Source organism: Corvus kubaryi, unplaced genomic scaffold (assembly GCF_017639235.1).
Source record: "Corvus kubaryi isolate FWS band 111438036 unplaced genomic scaffold, C.kubaryi_AGA036_p1.0 66, whole genome shotgun sequence".
Lineage (NCBI taxonomy): Eukaryota > Metazoa > Chordata > Aves > Passeriformes > Corvidae > Corvus > Corvus kubaryi.
The window spans coordinates 20,231,271-20,255,178 of NW_024582054.1; the positions used below are offsets into that span (position 1 = coordinate 20,231,271).

Sequence of the window (23,908 nt, forward strand, 5' to 3'; positions counted from 1 at the left end):
CAACTTCATTCGTTATTTCTGGTAAATGAATTATTTCACCCTGCACTGTTACTTCAGGTCAATTCTGCCTGGTACTGGAGACTTGTAAAAACATTCACAAATTTTCCACCTAGTCTTGAACATTTCCAGCGCCATTGGGATCTGATATTCCATGATCCTGATAGGCAGAGAAGCAATTTTTAGGATAATTTTTTTTTTGTGAAATCTACCACAACTGATTCCACACTCCACTGCCCCCTTCATCTGAAAATGCAAACCCACAATTCAAATGCTCTCTGGACAGTTGGGTTCATGTTTAACCAGAAAAAAAAAAAAAAGAAACAGTGTTGTTCTTTGTACATCAGTTTAACATCCAGGCTGTAATCCTTTCACCTGAATGAACAATTTCTGGATAAATTTCTTCCATGTTCTGTCTTAAAAGTAATTTACCTGTGGCTGAGCTAGTATGTCCCCAAATGTCTGGACAATCAGAAATAATTTCCGACCACATGCTGATGCACAGTTTTCCTAAGCTAAGCACCAGTTATTTTTACAATGTCCTTAACACTTTGAACTTCCCTCATTATAGAAAAAAAAAAGTAAATTCTATTTTTTCAAATTCTACTTGTGGTGGTTTTATGTTCTGAACTCAGTTAACTGAGATCAGAAAAGGTCTGCTCACTTCACAATCAGGTCCCAAGTTTGAGGAACAGTGGAAAAATATCTAATAGGAAAAAGGTTTCCATGACATGCTATCTCTGTAAAGGACCTCAGATTTCTCGCTAAGGATATACTCTGTCACTGCAGAGCACGCAACCTCCTGGCAGCCACTCCCACAGCAGCCATTTATTGTACTTCAAACACACACCATCATTTGTTTCCTTGCGTCAAACAGCTTCACTGACTTCAGAGTTTGAGCACGCTGCAGGGAGCGGGTGCTGCCAAAGTCACAAAGTGCCCTTCGGCTTTCTTGGAAAACTACTGGCAACTTAGCTGCCTCCTCGGGATGGATCCCCTTCAAAAATCCGTCCTTTAATAAAAAACTCGACCTAGAGAATTAATGAGCCACTGAACGGCTTGCAGCGTTGAACCCAGAACCATTCGCAGCACTACTTAGCACATAATTAGCAACCTTCAGAGAGCACACCCTTCCCTCCTGTCAGGAAATATCAGCATCCTACAGCCCATGCAGAGCTGGGAAAAGCCAGTGTGAGGAAGGCTGGGGCTCCTGGAGATGCCTTTATCCCGCTGTCCAACAGGCAGCTGGGGGCTCCGCCAGCTCGCTGTGTTCCCCCCCGCAGCCTGGCCCAGCCGCGACAGCCGCAATGTGAAACAGCTGCTATTTAATCTTCACTTCTTGGAAGGCATCAAGAAAGGGTCGGGCAGCTCTGCGCCATCCTTTACCCTCACAGGAACACCTCTCCCCACAGTTCTCGCCACCTCACGCAAGCTGGTGCCTCACGGCACCTCCACCCGCCCAGCTCCACCTGCACAAAACTAGAGAGGATTTGCCGATTTCTGTCTCTCATAAACACAACTCCCTTCTCCCCCTCAGGCACCAGAACGCCTCTTTCACGCTACCGCTGGCTCTGCGCGCCTCAGGAAGACAAAGCGCAGCAGCAGCCCCGGGGCTGTGGGCAGGCCTTCCCCCGCCCAGCCTTTCCTTACCTGATGGCGCAGCACACGGCGGGAGCGCGGCCGGGAGCCACCGTGACTGTCAAGGAAGAGCTGACAATTAATGGACTGAGCAGACTGCGAAATAACTGCACCCGCCACGGCAGGGCAGGCACCTACACCAAAACCTTCCTGAACGTTCCCAGAAAGGCCACTGCAGGGCCACTGCACTCTGTGCTTCAACAGTTGTTCCATGGCAGAACATCTGTATTTAGAATTATCCCACACCCGAATGGTACTACATATGTATTTAGTATCTTTTTATTCAAACTCACTAGAACTGAGAACGTAAATAATTGTAAATTACCCAGAAACTGACAACTAAGGTGTGCCACTGGGCAGGTATTTATAGCAAAAGCAGATCTACAGTAACTAACAAGTCACAAATCGCTTCCTCAGCAGTCCAGCCTGCACATGCCCTCCAAAAAGGAGCTGAAACAAGAGAGAAACACCAGTCTTGAACCTTTAGTGGTCCTGCCAAGAATCCATTTTGAGATAAAATTTCTGGAAGAAGAATTTGAGTTTACTAAGAACATTCAGTATGTTCCAAAATTGCCATAGAGCACACATAATTTTAAATTTGTTGCAAAACTATAGTTTGCAATTAAAATAGCAGAGAAGGCAGAACGGGGTTTTTTGCCATTCTCTACATGTTGAAAGATGAATAATTTCTCACTTTCATAAGGCATCCCGAGAGCTAATTACAAAACAGACTATACAAGATGCAAGCTTGGTCAAAATTGACGGCATGTTTGGCCCTGCCTGAAGTGGTCAGAGAAACATAAAAATCTAACAGTCCAATTATAGAGTGAACTGTAAGTCACTTACTTTGCATGTTCAACCCTCCTGTAGTCTTCGGTAAGAAGGTTACAATTAAACAAAAGGACTTCTGGTAGAAGTCTTTATACCTTCTTACATTGTAAAAACAAATAAAACTTCACCCAGACATGCAAATCAATACTAAGGCTTACAAAGAGCCATTGCAGACAGATCGCCAGCACTGCGAATCACATTTTTGGGGGTTTTTATTTTTCCAAGGACAAAAAGTACAACATCAATCAATTTTATTTTAATCTTTATTATAAACAATTTTGTAGTTTTCAGAATGGGATTGCTACATATTAGATAACAAAAACATCATTAAATGAATCAGTTTTATCTTTTACTAAATTAAATCAGAACCAGCAAAACAAGTATTTTTTTAAAGATTTAGTCTATTGCAAGAAAAACAGCTTTACAAACATGGAATTAAAATATGCATTTGATCATATATACATAAGCAGCTGATGACACTCTGGACAGAAACATACAAGGAACTTCTTTGCACATAAATAGATTTTTAGAAGTATATTTCTTTCACATGCGTACAAAATTATTTTGCTTTCTATACTGAGAAAAATTCTTGGAGACAAACAAGGATTTCTAAGAGACAAAATCCCACAAACCACTTACAATGTGGGCTGTCATGCACACAAGGTTGTAATAACACAATTTACACAGCATTCTTATACAGTACTTGGTCTTCTTATATACATACTTACAAGACACTTCTGTACACGAGATGCCACCATTGCAACTGAAATGGCATCTCCCCTGAAAGGCTGCAATAGTTCCAGTGTTTGTATAAAAGATAAAACAAGTTTCAAAAGGCAGCACCACTGTGGTTGCAGAGTCAAGGATCCACTGAGCTGCAGCTATAGTGAAGGCAGTGGGGTAATTATGCTGGCCTCTGTGTTTACACAGTCCAAGTGGGAAAGGTTGAGATGCCATCCTTGAAGTCTACACAATACCTTCTATAAGATGTAGCTGTGGCTAGAAAAATAGATTTTACCAGATCCATGGCTAAAGCCATGCACTTCTGCTCGTCATCTCTATGCTAGTTAAGCATTTGGTTCTATCTTTAGGGGAGAAATTTGGCTTTTATATGACCTTTTCAGTGTGGTTATTTACCAATGGGGGGGCTGGGTTTAGCACACACATGACCTGTGAAACTTTTCTTTAATGCATGTAAAAGGGTGCACCGCGCAGCAACGACAGAAGACCCTGCTAAGATTCTGCTGGACTGGGGAACGCTCACAACCTGTGAGAATCAGGTGCCAAGTTTGCTGTGAGATTAGGTCAGGCTTCCACTTTGTTTTAGGCACAACAGCGTCAGAAGAAGGACTGGAGTTTTGCTCCTTGCTTCTCTTAATCACACTTTGTCCAACTACAGAACAGTACCCAGAGAACACTCAGAGCAGCATGCAGGTGATGCCTTTTAAGACCTGACAGTGTCTAGATAAATGGTACCTGGACATCAGCCATACCAAACACACGTATTACAACTACACCTGTGGGTTACACACAGCCATACTCATACCAAACCGTCTGCTGATCCCCCTGGGGATCAGGAGACCCACCTGTGCTGTTGGAGGTGCCTCCTCTCATGGGCTCCTCTACAGTCCCAGAGCTGCTTTCTAACAGCTTACCCTGGCACTTGGTGGGTAGGGCATCACCCTGGCCTTGCCCTGGGGAAGTACTTCCCTCAGTGCTGCTGCAAACAGCTCTGGCAGGGGCCACTGTGGCCACCTCCTCAGTACGAGGTGCTGACTTGGGTTTGACTTTTGAGGGAGTGTGTGATGCAGACGAGTAGTGTTGCCCAGGGTTCACACGCTCTTGCTGCTGAGCATTCAGACTGCTGGTGGATGCAGTGGGTGAGGCAGAGAACTGATGGAAGGAGAGTGGCCTCTCATCTTTTGGTGGGACCAGGGAAAGGCGCCTCGCATCAAGCTGCCGACAGCGGGAATCAACACCTTGCACGGAACCTGCCACCTTTGCAGACTGCGGCCTCTCTCTTAATGGTGCCTGGGAGCTCGTTGGCACAGAAGCTCTGGTGGTCTGACTGACAGTGTCCTTGCCCCCATGCAGCTCTGCTCCTGACCTCTGAGGGCTCTCCTGCCTGTAGGCCTCTGGGCCAGCAGCCCTGAGGAGGTCTGCAGAGGCTAAGCTAAATGCCCTGCTCAGTGACGTACTCCTCCTGCTCACAGTTCCAGGCTGCTGAGGCTGTGCCATCTGCCGCATCCCGCTGCCAGACTGGTGCTGTGGCGTGTGAGGAAGCTTAAGGGACCCTTGGGGCTTTGCCAGAGCATCAGGTTCAACTTGTCTGAGGTTTGGCTTCATGTAATTGTCAGGCTTAGCTGTTCTCCCTTCTTCACCAGCGATGGCCATCTTCACAGTTGGAGCAACAAGACTAGTGGGCATCTTAGCAGCCTCCTTTCTGGACAGCTGAACCAGCAAGTTCCCAGTAGCTGAATGCTCATTTGCTTTCCTAAAATAATCGCCGAGCAAGTCATCTCTGTTAGTGGAGGTGTCCTGGTGTGAGAAAATATGCACATCACATTAATGACAACACATTTTTTTTAAAGAATCATGCAGAACTCTGTATTCACATAGTCTTCCTTCCCACTTAATTCAAGCCAAACACAACCATAGATTTTATATAGTGGGGAACAAAAGAGATGAATGCTTAAATGGGTATAAATCCAACTCAAGGAAAAATGTGCTTATTGTAATTAGATTATGACAGCCTTGTTTGCCAGGTTAATTGTCATAATTCTTAAAAGTTTCATTTTGGTTGCAACCTGGACAGCAGCTCTTTTGCCTCCTTTCACATCAGCCACTGTCACTTTAACATCAATATCATATTGACTACATCAGCCTTTGGTATCAGCAGCTATCAATGATGTCTGTGATCTTCCAGAATACAGTTCATCTGGATAACTCTCTACAGTAACTTCAGGAAGGTAACAGAAGACAATACCTTGGGGAAATGTGCTAGCATTACAAAAAAGTTTCATTCCTTCTCCATTGATTCCCTTCACCTTTCCCACTCAATATATGTTAAAAGCTGCATGTGCGATACAATGAAATGTACAAAAATACCATTACAAAAATTGTTCGCCCACTATGAACTTGCAAATTTCAAGTCAGACAATTAACCTGGTGGTAAAAGAAAACATACAATGAGTATTTCATGGGGATGGTCCATGCAATCCAAAAATGGCAATGTCTGATCAGCAGCCATTGTAGTATTAGTAAAAGGCATGCTCAGAACAGTTAAGGGACATGCTGTCTTTACAAACAACATGCTGAGCAAGCTAATGAAATTTACTTGTTTTCTTCAGGGAGCATGTTTAAAGCTTAATATACTTATTTCACTAGTGTTCCAAATATTTCTTCCAGCCAAAAAACTCATTTTCCATAACCAAACACCATCAATGGTAATAGTGCAGTGTAAAAATTTCTAAGCTCCACTAAGTGTTAAAGCATTAAGGTTATTTTTAACTTTATTTAAACAGCTGTTACACACATTAACATTACAGAAGGATGAATCCTCCGAAAACACGCATGTGTACGAACAAGCACTGCAAATACTTTAGGAGCAATTAATGCAAGTGATCTGCCAGCCTTTAAAATAACAAGTAAGAGTTACAGTATGCTTCTATAGGTATTAATATGCTAGCAAAAGCTGTGGTAAGTCAGCAGCTGTTGCCTTCATAATAAGAACAATGGATACCCTGGGGATATAGAATGAAGCAGATCTCCTATTTCCCCTGCCTGTTCTGTGCCTCACGTTGTCAGGACGTGAAACACTGAGGACCGATTCAAGTGACTGCGAATGCTCCTGATGAATGGAAGGACATAAGGAGTAGCAAGAGGGATACAGTGCATCAGCTTCTAACAGAAACTGGTGTAATGAAATCATTTCAGTCTCATTTAAACTGCGCCGATGCTGAAAAGGAACAGGATGACAGAAAGAATGAAAACGGACATGGTCAGGTAGTTACAGACACACACAAAAATAATAATTTTAAACATCTCTAAAAGCTAAGAATTGTACTTGGAATAATGAGGGAGTAGGAGGTATATTTAAACACTACTCTGAAGATCCAAGGGCTAGAATTTACCGATGCCATGAAATGGCACAGCTCTGCTGATTTTAATACTTTTACCAAGGCATTCATAAAACAGAAATCTCTGTTCACTTACACTATCAATTAATTGTTAAGATATTCCTTACAGGTATATACCTGTTCAATAGTGCACTGCCTCACATTGTACAGCATGTCTGAGCAGTGAAAGACAAATGTCATCTTGAAAACAAACATTTAATTCCTGAAAAAAGCACTTCAATAAGAGACATATTGTTGCAGTCATTGAACCAGCACCAGTCAACACACAAACATGGGGAGAAGTATCAAAAACTTCCATCTGCAAGAAAAATAGTCTTTCTCAAATGCACTGATATTTTCAGATTAAGAGATGGTTTTTACAACTGCGTATTTTGCACTTCAGTTGAAAAGTATTCTAGGTTTCATTCCTAATTATAGTTTAGTGCTGAAAATTACACAGAAAAGTTACCAGTTTATAAATAAAAATACCTGGAGCTGAGAACTGATGATATAATACAAAACCTTGACCACAACCATTTGCTAGCAAAGAGCCCCAGCAGTCCAACACACAGTACTTGCAGTGAATTATCTGACTTGTCACAGCTCATACACCAAAATAAATTAGCAGAGTGCTATGTGAAAGCTAATTTTGCCTCAGTTATTGAAACTGTTTCATTCGCAAGACATCATCGTACTCACGTATATGAACAAGGATCATCTTGTCTCTCTCTGTTTCCCTATGCCCTCATCCTCCTAAATCAGCTTTTAACAGTTTTTTGACATCTGAAATGGGCTATCTGGCTTTATTTACTTACACTTGGTAGAGACAGCCTGTTGCTCTCTTCCAAGAACTCTTCCAAAGTTACCATCTCACTGCCAGGTGAGGCAGACCGCTGCCTGCCTGCGTAAGACTGAGATGGATTGTTCTTCAGAGGTATATCACAGGACATCAAACCATTCCGGTGGGAGGAGGACTCATGCCTGCTAGGGCTTAAGAAAGCAGCAACAGAGTGAAGGGAATAGGTGTCTCGGAGCAAGGCTGATGCATCCCTGCTTGGCACCATATCTTCACTGCTGAGGCTCTCAGTTCTACCATGGATATGGTCTAAGGAACCTGAGGAGAAGCATAAATACCATTAATGACACTGCTCTGATGTAATATCAGTAGATTTCACACTCAAGTAGGAACTTTATCATCCAGGGCCATTTCCACACAGACTGGGTGACATTTTTTACCTTACTTTTTTTCTGCTACAGAAGTCAAAGCAATCAGAGCTTTGAAAAATCAGGACTAGTAAGAGTCTTACAGCACCTTAAACAAGCACAACTACTTCTCCAAAGAATAAAAATAGCACTGCAGGCTAATAAGCCTTATATTAATAAGATAATATTGAGGTGCCTCTTTACAACCTGTGAATCACTAAAAGATCTCCCAGGCTGTGTGATCTGAGAGCTAGAACCTGACAGTGGAAAAGCAGAAAGCGGTTTTTTCCCTCTTGGCATCCTTCAAGGATGCACAATTTCAGCAAAAGCAAATCTCCAGAGCACACTGATTCCATACACAAGCTGTGTACAGAGTAAGAACCACAGAGACCTCTTGCTGTAGAGAGTCTAATACGTTGCAGAGAGTCTAATAAATGGCCTGATATTTCCCACAATACGATGCCAGTCAGACTGAAGCAAAACTTGATTGTGTGCCTTAAAAGCCACCCCTTGCCAGAATCAATCTTAGAAAAGCACTTCTTGCCAGCATTTTGATTCCCATGTCCAGATTGCATAATCATTACCATTTCAAAACAACAGTCTTTAAAATTAATTGGAAGGAAAATGGCATTTTACACAGTTTCACAGAATTTCACTTCCTGTTTGTCATAACTCAGCTGTAAAAGCTTTACCTTTCAAATTGAGAGGTGAATTACTGCTGGAAGCGTTCCTACTGCTCTCTAAACTGTTTGGCCTGGACACTGAAAAACAAAAATCAAGCACTGAACAAACAGATCTTAAGTTCCTCTGATTCTCTAGAAGACTTGGCATCAGTCTCCCTTCTGAAAATAGGACCTGTGCAACTAAGTCACTTTGAAAACATTAACAACATAATATACACAGGATGCCAAAATCTGGACTGAGTAGAAACCATCTTCATTTTTCAAGTTGTTTAGGATCCATCTTGTTTATCTCATTTTTTGCATAAAGTAGTACCTTCTGGGTTTTGTTTTTACACTAACTATAAAGTAATGCAGATACTGAAAAAGCTCAACAATAAGTTGCTGTCTCTTTCTCAGTTTTCTTTGGAAGGAGCTGCTAGCCAGCTTGCAAATTAAGTCTTCCACAATCTCTAGGCAGGCAGTTCTACTGCTTCAACAGTCTTGCTACTGTGCATCCACAAGCCCCACACAGAATTTTTCTTACTGCTGATTCACTCCCTTAAGGAAGGAATTAAACATTCTCAAAAAAAAATCACCAACAAATCTGTAGGACATGCATTAAAAGGTCCGTTGGTGGGGGAAGGCAACTTGCCTCAACATTAACATTGTTTTGAAAATTCATTTTGGCAAAACATCCATTAAAAGCTTCAGCAGAAAACTAGAAGCAGTTGGAACCACATTCCCAAAATGGTGCTGCATTACTACACCTCCTTCTGTAATATTAATGTAACTAAAATACTCCAGGACAGTTCACACGGATGTAATGAAACAAGTCTTAATGCAGATGTTTACAGCACTCACACATGCTACAAGCTTACCATGCTGTCTGCTGCTTGCAAACTCCACCTCTGGGGACTGTTCACATAGATTATCTTCTGAATTATAGCCTGGAAAAGAACATAAAACTTAAAAGGCCAATTCAACACAGAAAGGTTAATCCTTCAGGCCAGTCTCTCTAGCAGTGTAGAAGACTGAGGTGATCCAAGAGGGTTTTATAGACCCATCTTCTAAACACTGGGTAGGGAACCACTGAAGAACTGACAGTCAAATGTGGTCTGTCAAGTTGATGACATTACAAGAGTGAGTAAACCCTGTATCTCATCGTTAAACCATTAAGCAGATAAAGTAGGAGTGAAAATATTAGTGCTCTGGCTTTATACTCAAATGCCACTAGCAGCCTCGCAGGAGCTACGAAGCAGCATGCCTGGCACTACCAGCCGGTGTATCAAATGCACCACACACCTTTGGGCCTGCTCTGGAGCCGAGAGATGGGAGTGGAAGTGTGCACGTGAATAGCTGAGGTTGAGTAGGTCCTGGGACCCATTTCCACACAGCTGGGTTTTGTTGCAGAGTCTGCTGAAATTTCAACATTATCATTGCTGCCTCCGTGATGGGAATTCCTTTTTTGCTTTAGGTCCATTAGCGCTGGTGGGGAGAGAGGTAAATGAATAAGACTCAGTGAAAAAATAGCATTTGGGGATTTGTATTTATCTGCCCATGCAAACATGACAAACAGGCACAAAGAAACTGCACAACAGAGGTGCTAGTTTGGCAAGCTTTTCCATAAACAGTGCAGTAGTGGATAGGAAATTTCTGCCACCAGCTTGTCAATCATGTGTGCTCTCTGTAAAGTGTGGGAGTGACAAGGGCTGCTTAGTGCCGGTGGGAGGGTTGATATTATACATGCAACAATTACTGTGAAAGGAGGAAGAAAAGGAGCAAAGACATGAATCCAGAAAAGATAAGTGAAGTGTGAAATTCCCATAACATTATTCCTTGTAGGTGCATTTTGTAAGTACTTACTTCAGTAATAAAATAGAATAAGGAAAGAGTGACAGTAGTCATGCTCTTATTCGAAGAAAAATAATGCTGATTTGAAAATTATCTATCATGATCCATGCACTAAGCCTGCTTTCAGGCTTAGATCTTTGCTGTGGGTAAGAGCTCAGGCTTTACAAGGTTGAAACTGCTCTTATGATGTTCTGGTGCAATGATTTTTAAGTGGAGTTCCTGGGATCTTAGCAGGAGAACAACAAAACTGTCTGCTAGAATATTACTTAGATTAAGAATCTGAAAAATTCTTTTCTACTGATGAAGCAGGTTAATTAATTCCTTGTAACATGAATGTAATGCTTTAAGTCACACATAGAACAAAATTTAAAGAATGTACTACAGAAAACACACTTAATGAGATGCAAGATTCTAGATTCTGTATATATTTCTATAGACTACTTGATTAATAGAAACTGAATGTTGAAAATGCAGCAGAGTGCAGCAGTCAAAATAAACAACTTGCAGAGACAATGGACAGACAGTTCAAAGCACAGAGCAGCTGTGAAGTGGTATTAGAGAAATGGACCAAGGTGCTGTCATCTTAGGTGGCCCCTGGAAGCTGACTTCATTCAGGAACAATGTTTTCTCCCAAGGTCTGTGTGGACTCCACTGCATAGGGCCAGCACTTGCTCTCAGAACTGAAGCTTATACCACGCCTGCAGGGGAAATTACTGGCTAAAGCTTCACATGCAAATCTGTATTTCTAATTGACTTTGTAGACACACTTAAAAGTTCTATGGATGCCAAAAATATTAATTACCCTGGAGATTAACATTCTCTACAAATCCCAAAATGGGCAGCAACAGGCTATTCTGCCAGAGTCCCTGGTTGTGCCACCAGGGACACTTCTCAGAGTGAGAAGGGAAACGAGATCTTTTGGCCTCTCTGCTGAGCTCCTGGTAGCACACTGCCCATGCTACATCTAATTCTCTAACACGGTGCAGACTGGACCTGCACATTCATTTCAGAAGCCACCAGGTCATGACTACTAGACAACAAGAATTCTGGGCAATGGATTAATGAAGGTTATTCCCAGTCTTAAGAGAACAAATCTACATTCTTCTTCCAAAAAATCTGTTGAAACTGAATCAGAAGAAACCAAAACATCAGCTCAATTCAGGATGAATTTTCACAGTTGGAAGTATAAAACCTTGCAAATACCAGGTTTGAATGCAAGCATCAAGACACTTGGCTGAGAATAATTTTTTTTTTTTTTTTCCAGTAGCTTCCACTCTATATTCAAAGCTAGACTATTTAAAAGCAGAAAAAGATGCTAAAAAACTTGTCTTTTAAAATCATTTAGTAGCACAGACTATTGGAAAAATCTCTGGAGTTTAAGACTGTATTTGTATTTTAGTATGACTACCACACTGTAGAAAGCATAGCAACAGCAAATCAGTTCAACACTTTAACTGGACACAATGCAAGTACATGACTGCAAGAAAATATTGAAGCGAACAGCAACTTCACTTACAACATGCACCACAGCCAATATACATACGCAAACTGTATGCCATGAGGTCCCCTAAGTGTGCTGCATTGAAGAAATGATCCACAGTGTGCAAGAGTGATTCATCTTCTACAGGAAAACTTAAGTCCATGTTCACTAATCTTTGCTCGTATTTAGAGTATTGTATAGACATGCTGAGTGTTTCTATCAATGTGCGTATTCTTTTATGGCATATGGGATTTTTTTTTTTTTTTTTAATATTTGACAGAAATAAATGAAGATAAATGCTACAGAGAAGTTGTTAGAAAACTCCCAGTTCCGGGAAAGAAAGAGTTTCGTTAGGAGAGGATGGGATGTCGGAAGAAGACCAGAACCGGAGCCGATTAGAGAAAGACTGATGATTCGATGGAGACTTAGGAGACTTTTCTTTATCCTTGCTTTTGCTTCTCAAAAAGGCAATCTTTTTGCGCTGTGCAGCTAAATTGTTATCACCCAGGTATCCCAAAAAGAAGAAGAAAAAAAAGTAAAAAAAAAAAGCCTTATAAATAAAATTTAAAATGTCTTAACACAGATTAAAGACTACACAAGCAGTAGAAACAGATACGGCTAAACAATGACCAACACCTATAATGGAGGACTGATGAATGCATAGCTGAACATAGCTAATCTGACTCAGGTTAAGTCATAGATTACCACATACACACAATATTTAAGCAAGTCCACTAAGAAATTAGTTAGAGCATTCAAAATGTTTTTGCTTTATAATATAAAATTAAATTGGTGTACATGTTACTCAATGATAACACACTCAAATTTCCTGGATGTCTTCTAGGCTTTAGTACCGGTGATCTGCATCTGCACAGAAGTGTGTTTCACACAACATCAAAATAAATGAAGCCCCAGAGACTTTCTGTTATCTCTGGCACTCTACAAGGGCCTTGTTCTGTGGCAACCCAAGCCCAACTTCCCATGCTGAACTTTTGATGCATGTTAAACACTTAACATCTCCTGGAATCATATGGATGATCTTATTCCATAAAACATCTGTTTTTACTTTAAGTGAATAAATGACCTCAAAGAATTAGAAAAGAGAAAGGCTTTTTACCCAATCAAAAGGAAACCTTCAGACAGACAGATACTTGCAGTAGTTTATAATAAGAGTTCCACTTTTCTCAGCTGCTCCCCCCTTCTGTTTCCCACCCACCACAGTGGGAAGACAGGAATTTTTATTCAAGTATCAATTTCAAATTTGCTTCTTGAAAAGTATTCCTGGAATACAACAATCTATATATAGAAGCTGACAGAAATTATCTCAATAGAATAAACAAAGCTTGGGACATATATATTACCTTTAGTAAGGATGAAGAGTATTTATTTTGAGGAACTTTCTTTTAAATTTCCCATAATTAGGAACACCTGATTTACTGTATAAACTAACATAACAGAAAACCATTCCATCTTCCCTACATATGCCTTAGTGTTAAAAAAAAATAATTTCATCATTTAACATTACAAAATTCCTTGTTCAATTCTAAATCAAAACATGGTATTGTCCTCCAAAATCACCAGGTTATGATAAATCAGTTATTTACAATAAATGGGTTATTTGTTCTGCACGTGCACCACCTGCTGGCAGTGGCTGTCAGCCAGCTCATGCCCCTCAAAGAGCAGCCTCTCCTGAACTACACACTATTCCATGATCAAGTTTTAAACTGCTTTGCTACAAAACCCCAGTAAATGAACTATTTGAACCAACTTATTCAGTAACATGCAATACACCTAGGAAAACGAAGGAATTTTACACAGAAGGCGAAGGGGGTAGTAGTAGATAAAAGGAAGAAAGTAAACTAAAACTAAACCCAACCCGTTACCTTCTAGAGTTTACTCAAATTTCTAGTTCAGGGTTTTACGCATACTAAAACTTTTATTGTACTAAAAAAACCAAACCAAACCAAAACCAACTGAACAAAAAAAAAAACCCGACCAAAAACCCCAAAACCAAAAAAAAGGACATAAAATATAAAGTGATTGAGCCTTAACATTCTCTATATATTAAATATTTTTAAAATTTTTTCAGGTTATAAATTTGGGCTGGGCATTCCTTACCTTTGTTTGAAGAACCCCCAGGGTTCTCTCTCTCTTCCACAGGGTTTGACCCTTGAGAGGTATTATCCTGAGCCTCAGGTTGGTATTTCAGTTTTTGGGAAGCAGATGGAGAGTTTACCATCTCTGGGGATTCAGAATGCCATGTGGGGCTTTCTGCTGCTGGTTTCAACCGCTCCCTTGGAGTCTCCTTCTTTGGCTTGATTAATTTGACTAAGGCTCTGGCTCCAATCCAGGGGTTTTTCCTGATAAAGCAGGTTTTGTGAATGGAATTCAGAAAATGCTATAAGAAATACTCCCCAAAGAAGTTTACAGCTGTGCTAAAGCCATCAAGCCATCCTACATTCTTATTTTGTTTACTGTCATGATTTGGTTCAAAGAATGTAGCATAAATTTCACAGCACTTGAGATCCATTTCTCTACTAAAGTCAAAATTACTTTTACAGAAATATTTCTTCAGCACGAGAAATGTGAGAAAGACAACTGTTCACTCTGCTAGAAATCTAAACTACACATATGGACCCATGTAAGACATTCTTACAGTGTGAAAAACTCCACTACAAGAACAGACTAAGGAGGAAAGAAATGAAAGCTGCTTCAAAGCCTCTTTGCTAAGGTTATCAGTCAGAACTAGGTATGGTGGAATTAGCTTGGCTCTTTTTTGTTCTTAACATAATTTTTAAGTCCTTTCTCTCCAACAGACTGCTTATCCCTTGCTTTGAAAGAGCAGCTCTGAAAGCTCCTAGTGCTGTTTAGTCACCATACTGGGAGCAAGAGTGAAGAGACAAGTGGAAATGACACCACCCTTACTTCAGAGGAAGTTTCTGTTATCCCCAGTTACAGAAAGCCCTTTCTTGTCCTCACAGATCTGTACAGCAGAACCAAATCCATGTGGAACTTACTTTTTTGGAGCAGGATCATAGAACTTGTACTGATCCATTATCTTCTCTTCAAGTTTTTCCTTATGTCTCCTTAAGGCATTTAATTTATCACTGTGAGGGGGAAAAGCATATTCCGAATCATCTGTATGAAATTAAGCATAATCAAAAAACTGAAGACCAAAAGCCACCAAGAGAGGAAAGAGACTGAAATACCTTCCTATCCTGAACCTTCAGAATCCCACTGAGTTCATTTACAGTCTGTTTCAAGAGGGCAAATGCAAAAGCCTACCAACCACGCTGGTGGGTGATTTTTGTGCAATAAGTTTGAAAGGTGAAAGAACAACAGTAGATGGTGGTGCTAGATTACTAATATCTCAGGCAGAGTTAGTTTGGTGGGTGTTAAAATTAACTATATCTCTCACTCATTATTTTATTAACCTACACACTGGAAGTTAGCAAATCTTATTTTCATTCAAGTAGTAGGGCAAATGTACCTCCATCACAGAACAGTCAGACACCAGGATAAACAGAGTACATCTGAACTGTATTCAGCCTATTTCAGCAAACAATTTCTTAACACTTCAACCATCTAAGCCAGTACTGCTATAAAACTCAACTCAGTAACTCCCACATCATCCTGATGTGCTTAAACTAAAATTCTTGGGATTAAGGACATTTTTTCTTCCTTCTTTCATATCTGTAAGAGAAATTCACTGCAGTGAAAACAGGATTCTTTGTAAAGGCACATTATCTTTAAACAGGGTATCTCACTTCAGCGTGTCAACCTGTGCATGAAGGACACAGCAACATATGTTGATGTCTGTATCCTTAAAAACAACATGAAAGCAGGTATTTCTTGAAATGCAAATGACAAAACCAAGATGAATATGAATATTTGCTATTCTTCAGGAACCTAAATATAAAATTACTCTCATAAGACTAAATTTGTGTTGCAACTTGGCTGTTTTCCAAAATCTTAAAAATCTTTCCAAACTTTCCCAAACTCTTCTTCTTTGACAAGTACCACTGGGTTTGGCATCCAATCTTTTCTAACTGAATTTTCCACATAGGTTCATCTGTATTATTTGGAAAGAGCTGCGCTTCCCCAGGTGTTTTGTGAACATCCCTTTGCAGTAAGGAAATGTGAAAACATTTTGTGCTTTCTCCAGTTACACTTATCTCCTACCAAACACCCCCTTTTCTGACAGATATCAAGAAGACCTATCATTCCACTGCCTGCTCTTCTAGCTCTGATGGATGATTTGTATTCTATATTCATCTAGATTACTTTTTTAGGTTTCACAATTGAAATCTCTTTTTTCTTACATGTACTGTTTCTGTTCTTCATGATACTGGTCCTTGCTCTCCATGTTCTGCTCCAGTAACATCTGATTTTGCTGGCTCAGCATCTGAATCTGACTCAGGAGGTGATGGTTTTCTTCTTCCAGATTTCCCTTTAGACGGGACAGGAGCTATTAAACAAGACAAATTAAGCTCTCCTCTGCATCTGGCTTCCCTGGAGTGCACCATAATCAAGGTAACAACAGTAGCATGGCAACCTAAGATACAAACCCATAAACTTCAAACTCTTATGGGTGCATTGTTAGTTTGGCCTTCTATACATAGCATGTCAAAAGCTTCACACAATAAATGTCAGCTCTCTAACTCAAAAGCAGCAGCAGCTGCGTATCTACAGCTACTCACCTCACAGTGGTTATCCAGCTTTGTCAGAGAGATATCCATGGATTGGTGCTGTTCTTTCAGCTCATCATAGCGAGCTTGCCAACGATTCAACTCCAACTGAGAGTTGTTCAAGGAAGTTTTCAGCTCTTTAGTGTGTGAATGCAGCCCTTCATACTCTGCCTTTAGTTGGTTGTGCAAGAAATTCACCCTAAACACGAAGAAGACAGCAGACTTAAGAAGGATGCTTCACAGAAACGACCTCACATTCAAAGACCACACCACATCTGTTTGCAGCTCTCACTAAATCAAACATAGTTCCAAAGAGTAACTCCTAAGGACATTTTTATTCTAAGCATATAATAAAATTTTATTAAGAAGTAGTGATAACATTATAAAAAAATTTCTAATCTGCAAAAGAACTGAAAGGAAAATACATGAAAAATAAAACTGCTGTTTCCTCAATATGTGAGAAACACACCACAAATTTCTGAGGCACAAAGTATTTAAGAGCATTTGTATATAAAGGCAGCTCTATCTGGCAAAAAATAAAGAAAACACATTCTTGTTTTTATCCTGATGCATGAAATATGAGCATTTAAGTGTTCTGAAGTGTGAAACGCTGTAGTGTTGTAAGATGATACTGTGGCAGTCTTTTACACTTTTAGGTAAATATAAAAATGTCTACAAATCATGAAGGCATAACATTAAATAACTAAACGAACAGATTTAAGTTCTGTATCTGCTGACAGATAAGCCTGGCTCTCTACCAGCCCTGCAATCAACATTACGCGACGTCTTTATCCCTAAGAAAATGAATTAGGAACAGAAAACTTGAGAAAACCTCTGGAGAGCTCTGCACTGTTCTAAAGTACACTTGCACAATCGTAGCTCAACTTAAAATGTGATTCTTAAATATAATTTAACCTGACATTGCTTTAACTTGAAGTGGTCTTGGCCCCTTATTTGTACCAAACAGATTCTCAAAACACCTTCGTAGTAATTAGCAAGGCTAGGGGGAGGTTTTTGGGGGTGGCTCTCAAAAGGGGCTCTGCCATGAGTGAACAGCTACCCACTGATCAAGAGTCTCTAAGACTGCTTTTAGTAACAGAAATGGCAGTTTTCTCTGGGAAGCAGAAAATAAACAATGGTAACTCCTAGAGCTAAAATCCTATCGTGTAAAAACCATAAACCAGTTCTCCTCAAGGGAAAAAAAAACCCAGTACCATCTGGGGAGTTGGGCATTTGTAGCTCTGACTAAAGGCAAGTGCTTGGAAACAATTCATTGCAGAAAACCCTTGTGAACTGAACCAACCACATGTGGAAGCTTATTTTGTATGAGCAAAGGTCCCAGGTCTGAAGCACCAAATAACAGTATCGGTTGACAGTATTCATGAAGCTGACAATATTTAATGAGTTAAAATTACCAAATTAACAGTACTGAAATAGAGAAAAAACCACAGACACATCATATGAAGGTACTTCAGAGCTAAAGCAACATATCCATGTTTTGCGTAATTGACTTTTAAATTAAATATATAACAATTTAGCAAAGGAACCATACCTGTCCAGTTCTTCCCTCAGCTTCTGATTTTCCCCAGTGGTTACTGCATTTGATCTTCTCTCTTGTTGCAGAACCTCTCTCTCAGATTTTAAAACTAATTCCAACTCTTCTAATTCTGCTTTGTGTTTCATTAAACTGCTGTATCTGCAAAAGGAGGAATAGCACACCCTCAGCTTTCATTTAAACATTTTTCTTCCTCTGGATTAGGATTTTTAATACGTAATACCCCAATGACCAGAAAGTATTTTTTTTTCCTGCTTGCTTTATTTCATCCACCTTTATGTGGTTAAACTTCTACCAAAGCTGAAGAATTCCACACTATGCATGAAAATTCAACTTAGTATACAAGTCAGCAGAGAAGACTTTAGTGGGAAAAAAAAATAAAAGAAAAAGAAAAGCATTTTTTAAGCAAACTGGAACACAACTGCCAGAATCTTACTTCAATTCCAGATTTTGGTCATTTGGTGAAAGCATGAGATTCTGCAGAGTGCATCAAAACTGCTCCACTAAACCAGAATCCAAATCACAAATAATTGATGGTGGCAAGAGTCAAAAATCTGACTAGAAAGCAGCTCCCAAAAAGCAACAAGAAAGCAGAGCAATGAGCAAGAAATTATTAGGTAACCACCTCATGCATATTAGGTTGTATGTATAGGTAATAGCATCCTGCACATCTACTAATCTCCTGCATATTCCAGACAGATGATGAGTATCAGTGAGTTGACAGCAAAACACCTTTAAGCAGGGGCTGACTCACATGCTCAAGCGGCTCTATTCGTTCACTAGTGAAAAAACCAAGAGCAAAAGTGGTGTTCACATCCAGCCTTCCACTGTTACTTGGTTTATGTAACTTGTGGATAAACCATTCAGGGCAGGGAGATGGGGAGAGAGAGAGGGCTGATGCCATCAACTGTGTCTTTAATTTTGATCTCTGGAATGCTAAAGTAACCGATGTGTGGAATGAGTCCCCTGATACTTGGCACAGGCATGGATTAGGGAGGCTCAGCCTCCCTGAGGTGCTACACCACCTGCATTCAGAAAATGCTGTGAAGAACGAGGTGGATTGAAATCACTTCACAAGGCAGCAAGCTGTTCCCAGATTTTTTTTTCCCTCTGGTGGCTTCTGTCAGAATCTGTGCCCGTACAGATACACTGGCAGAGGCCACTGGGGCCACCGGTGCAATGAATGTCAAAAGTCATCAGCACATTTTTTGGTGACTGTAATATAAGGGTATTGCCCCAAACTATCAGATACATCTGTGTCAGTAATGGAGAAATATTCTTCCAAGCAATTTTAAAACAGAATCTAGGTGGAAGATGCAGCATTGCTTAAAAAGCTAAAGAGAACAAGCATCATCTTTCTGTGACTCTCATGCCAGCAGAGATGAATGCAGAGCACAGTTACTCTGCAGTCAGGAAAACTTCAAACCAAAACCAAAACCAGCAGACAGCACCAAATACACTGACTCCTGCCAACTTCTTTTTCTTTCAGGCTACCATTCCCTTCATCCCAGGGTCAAATTACAGCCTGTCCCAAATTCCAGTCCATTGAAGGGCCACACAGGAAAGTACCTGTCTCCCAGACAAAAGCTGCTTTATGCTATTCATTCCCAGTAACAGCAGTAGAGTTTAATTAACCTTATTTATTTATTTTCTTCCTCTATTCAGGTCTGGGACATTTCAAATTCAATGTCCGTACAACAAATGGAAGAACCTGAAAGCAGAGGAAGGTTTCACATCCAGCTCCAAGAAGCATTTTAGACAGACTGTGTGCCAATCCAGAGTCTGAGAAGACAAACTCCTGTTAGTCCTTTGGCAGAGATTCCCATGGCTGTCTCTGAAGAAACTGTGCTGTAAATTCTTTTGCTGTGTCTGTATGATAGGGCTACTCTGTTCATTTTTATCCAAGCCCTCTATATTTTAAAGAGGGCTCCTTAGAGAGAAGCAGAATACTGGTCCAGTGTTACCAGCCAGGCCCAGCACCACAGGCTGCCACATGGAGCCCGAGGTATACCACAGCTGCTCCCCTAGTTGTTAGGTGAAAGGTAAGAAAGAGGAGACTGTCTCAAAAATAGAAATGATTCTTCATGTCCAAAGCCCTAATCCTCAGCCAAAACCTTCTTGTAGTACAGATTCAGCCTGGAGTCTACAATTTGAGCACAATCTGTGCAACCTGACAAGTTCTACCACCAGAGACCAGGTTACCCTTCCTGTAAACTATTCGGCACTCATGGTCATTTCACTTTTTAAAGCATGAGGCTCTTGGACAAAGGGTTTTAAAAAGATTTTCTTATACACACATATAGAACCTATTTTGGCTCTGACACAATCCATTCCTAGGATTGAACAATCACAGTCCTCTTTACTCCCTTTTGGCTTTTATTTTTTCTGCTGCTTTTTGAGGAGAAATACTATGGGTAGGTAATTGTGACTGAGACAACTCTGAAAACACTCAGCTATGGTAGAAAGCGTGGCAAAAGGAACCCAGAAAAATAATTACCAGGCAGCACTGGTAACATAATAATACAGCTCCCTGCAATATGTAATCCTACACAGCAGGGATTCTTTTTCCAATGTCTCTAGGATTAGACTTCTCCAGACTAAGCCACAAAGAAATGCTCAGGGATCAGTTAATCAATTGTAGCTAGAAAGTTATTACCTTCTCTTAGTAATATGCAATATGTAAAGCAAATTTTAAAATGCAGCAGAAGCAGCCAACCCTTCTGTGTTCTCTGAGATGGTCAGCCAGACACCACAAAGTCAAAAAACTGTTATTAATGGTAAATGACCCAAACATACCAACCCTCTTTTTCTTGCTAAGCCAAACCCACACATCTGCGGTTCATTGGGTTATGACAGGCCATTTCACTGCAGTAACACACCACCCATTATTAAATCCCCACTGCAGTGTTAATACTGTGCAGACAGAACCAAGAGAGGTTTAACAAAGTTTGCTCAGGTGCAGAAAACATTCTGTGGTTAGAATGCAGCAGAGTGAACTACACAAACCTTGGGGACGTGCTGTTGGACGTGCACAAGCTAACTAAAGTTGCTGTGGATCTTTCTAGACAAGCTGCAGTCATAGGTTTGTGTGGAAGTGTAATCCTGCCTTAAGCAACAGAATTATGATTACAGTACTGTCACCAGCTGAGGAAAACCAAACACCTTGGAGTTCTGATGAGCAAAACCCATCTCTTAAACACCACACAAGAGAACACCTTGGCTGCACTGAGCTGCTCTGGTGAAAATTTAGCAGGCGGTGCATTCTAGCTGAATTTGAAAGTGAAATATTCCATCTTAGCAGTTAAATACTTTAGTTAAAAAGAAGAGGTATAAGAGAACTTTCCTTATGCTAGTCTTTCTCCCTTCTGCTCCCTCCGCAGCACATGATGGAGGGAGAACAAAACATGCACTAAAAAAGCGGCTTGTGGCTTTTTTCCTGACAGCCAAATGGGCTCCTTGGACTAATCACCTTGATAAGTATCTTTTAAGACTGAACTGCTGAGGAGGATACTGCACTCTTAAAACTGCCAAACTCAACCTGTTTTGAATATAGAGAAGGCCACCACCTGCTCCCCTGCAACACCTCTCACTAGGAATCACATGTCAGAAACAGAGTCCAAACTGTTAATGATTACACTGGATATCTGAGCACTTACCTCTCTAGGTAACCTATTCTTTGAAAAACACTTTTTCCTTAGGCTAGAGCTGCTTAGTATTTGGTACTCATCAAGCAAAGAAAGAATACAGCAAACTGCCTTAACAGACTGCAGTGTAGTAATCTCAAGCAAAGCCTGAACCAATGAGAACCATTAATCAGTCTGAGAGAGACTTGGTAAGTAGGAACAGTGTCTGTGTAATCACTTACAGCTCATTTAGTCAACAGCCAAGCAGCTGTCCTGTCACACAGCCCCAGTGGATATTTTAATCACAATAAGTTTATTTCTGTACTTTATAAGAATCTACCGCACATTATTTGCCAGCTCCTTAATCTTTGAGAAGAAAAGTTTAGCACCAGTTTTCAGTCTAGCATCAAGGATCACCACTGAGTTCCTCTGAACCCAATTAATGATCTTGCACAGAAATTAAACTTAAATACAAGTGATTTGAGGAAAATCACTGAAATGCAAAAGAGAAGTTTGAGAGGTAGGCAGGAGCAGCATTTTTTGTAGTAATACACCATGTATATTGTTCAACCCACGCACAACTGTCAGAAAACGACAGTGACTAGAGACTAAACAATTAACAGTTTACAGATTTCCTAATTCAACTGAAAGGCCTGAAGCAAAAGCTTCAGATTATGAGAACTACAAGAAAATTAATAATACATCACTATCTGATAGGTCAATACAGCTTCCTTCGGAGAGCCTCCTTTGACATGACATGGATGCCACAAAGTTCAATTATTGAAATTTCTCAAGATACACACCAGGCACGTACAGGTAACTACCTGGGTGACCTGCAGACTTCATCGTTAGAACAGAGACCTCACACAGTAGAACTGGAGAATGTTTTTAAGGCTGTATGTTGTTACAGCGCAAATTCTTAAATGTAGTGGAAGCATTTAAGCTACTTCTGACAAAGCATCCCCAAGATCCAAGCCACTGTTTGCTAAATATTACCAGAGTTAACTCTGTTCTGACACCTTTAGAGATCTGAAATCTAGATGAAAATACTTGGAAAACTCCAATGTCCCAATGACAACAAGAATGACTAGGCACTTTTTCAGGGCAACAACTTCGTAACTTCTATTTGCAATTGGAGACAACATTTAATGCTAAAATTCTAACATGGCCACATTCTGGCTACACTATACTCCTGAGCAGTGAGCGTACCTCTCACCCAGACCTTTGTGCTCCAGATCCAGGGTTTTGTGTAATGTTTTCAGGCAGCTGTGCTGATTTATTAGCCTTTCATACTCTGCAGACTGCCGTTCATGCAGTGAAGCAAGGTGTTCATGGTCCTGAAGCAATGACTCATACTCAGCTTTCAGCTGCTCCTTCTGTTTCAGTAGATTTTCATTCTCATTCTCCTTGGCTGTCTGCTGATTTTGGAGTAAAGTGTTCTGGGCCATCAGTGAAGCACTCTGAGAGCTGAGAGTTGAATTTTCTACCTAAAGTTTCTCAAATAGAAAGTAAATATTACTTATTCACCTCCACTGGTAGATACAACAAACATTTTGTAGCAGCTTACATCAATATAGAGTTATTCAAGAATAAAGTCACTGCCTTGTAGACTTAAGGCATCTATGTACAATTCAGCATAACTTTGGTATTACCACTGCTAGTATGCACCCCATAAAGCCATGCTATCAGCAGTATGAAAATTATCCCGATAACCTCCAAACTGAAAAAACACTGTTTTACCAGAAGCTCTTGAGCCCGAAGACTGAGATGATCTGGAATACTCGCAACTCAATTGCATCTCTGACAATCATGATCAAAGTCAAAAGTTACCCCACAGTTGTGTACACGTAATGAAGCTTAAGTTCACCCAAACTCAAAAATATTAACTGCATCACTGTGTCCGTGGACAATACTCCTAACACTGTGTATGTGAGCAGTACTCATAACAAGTCTGGTTTCAGTAGAGAGATGGTGTATTGATTTTATATGTTGCTAATATAAGTCAATTACAGGTGAGAAATAATTAAAGAGAACCAAAACACCCATCTCTGAACAGGTAAGAGGAAAAGCTTGAGAAGTGAAAGAAAAATAGAGGTAATCCAATGCTGTCCTTTGAAACTGGTCTCTTTCTCAAACTAAGTTTATTTTTTTAAAATTCAAATACTTTTTATGAGTATCTTTTCCACTCGCAACTTTGACATTTTGTCTGAAAGCCTGAAAACTGTGATTGGAACTCATTGCTACAATACCTACGAGGAGCTG

The 23,908-nt window shown here is 40.3% G+C and overlaps 1 protein-coding gene across 2 annotated transcripts in view; it reads right to left on the reverse strand.

Annotated features, from left to right (window-relative positions):
- Nucleotides 1-2,711: 2,711 nt before the first annotated feature.
- Nucleotides 2,712-23,908, reverse strand: part of CCDC88C (coiled-coil domain containing 88C) — a 97,424-nt gene continuing 76,227 nt past the window's right edge. The window contains exons 20-31 of one of the 2 annotated variants that reach the window (XM_042047240.1): nucleotides 22,856-23,133; nucleotides 18,021-18,164; nucleotides 16,481-16,667; nucleotides 16,103-16,248; nucleotides 14,798-14,887; nucleotides 13,899-14,140; nucleotides 9,752-9,934; nucleotides 9,328-9,396; nucleotides 8,480-8,548; nucleotides 7,400-7,698; nucleotides 6,209-6,424; nucleotides 2,712-5,004 (exon numbers count right to left, since the gene is read on the reverse strand). In XM_042047240.1, the coding sequence (XP_041903174.1) occupies nucleotides 3,991-5,004; nucleotides 6,209-6,424; nucleotides 7,400-7,698; nucleotides 8,480-8,548; nucleotides 9,328-9,396; nucleotides 9,752-9,934; nucleotides 13,899-14,140; nucleotides 14,798-14,887; nucleotides 16,103-16,248; nucleotides 16,481-16,667; nucleotides 18,021-18,164; nucleotides 22,856-23,133 (2,937 nt within the window). In that variant the 3' untranslated portion in view covers nucleotides 2,712-3,990. The remainder of the gene's footprint in view (nucleotides 5,005-6,208; nucleotides 6,425-7,399; nucleotides 7,699-8,479; nucleotides 8,549-9,327; nucleotides 9,397-9,751; nucleotides 9,935-13,898; nucleotides 14,141-14,797; nucleotides 14,888-16,102; nucleotides 16,249-16,480; nucleotides 16,668-18,020; nucleotides 18,165-22,855; nucleotides 23,134-23,908) is intronic. The other variant, XM_042047241.1, reaches the window with a different exon arrangement.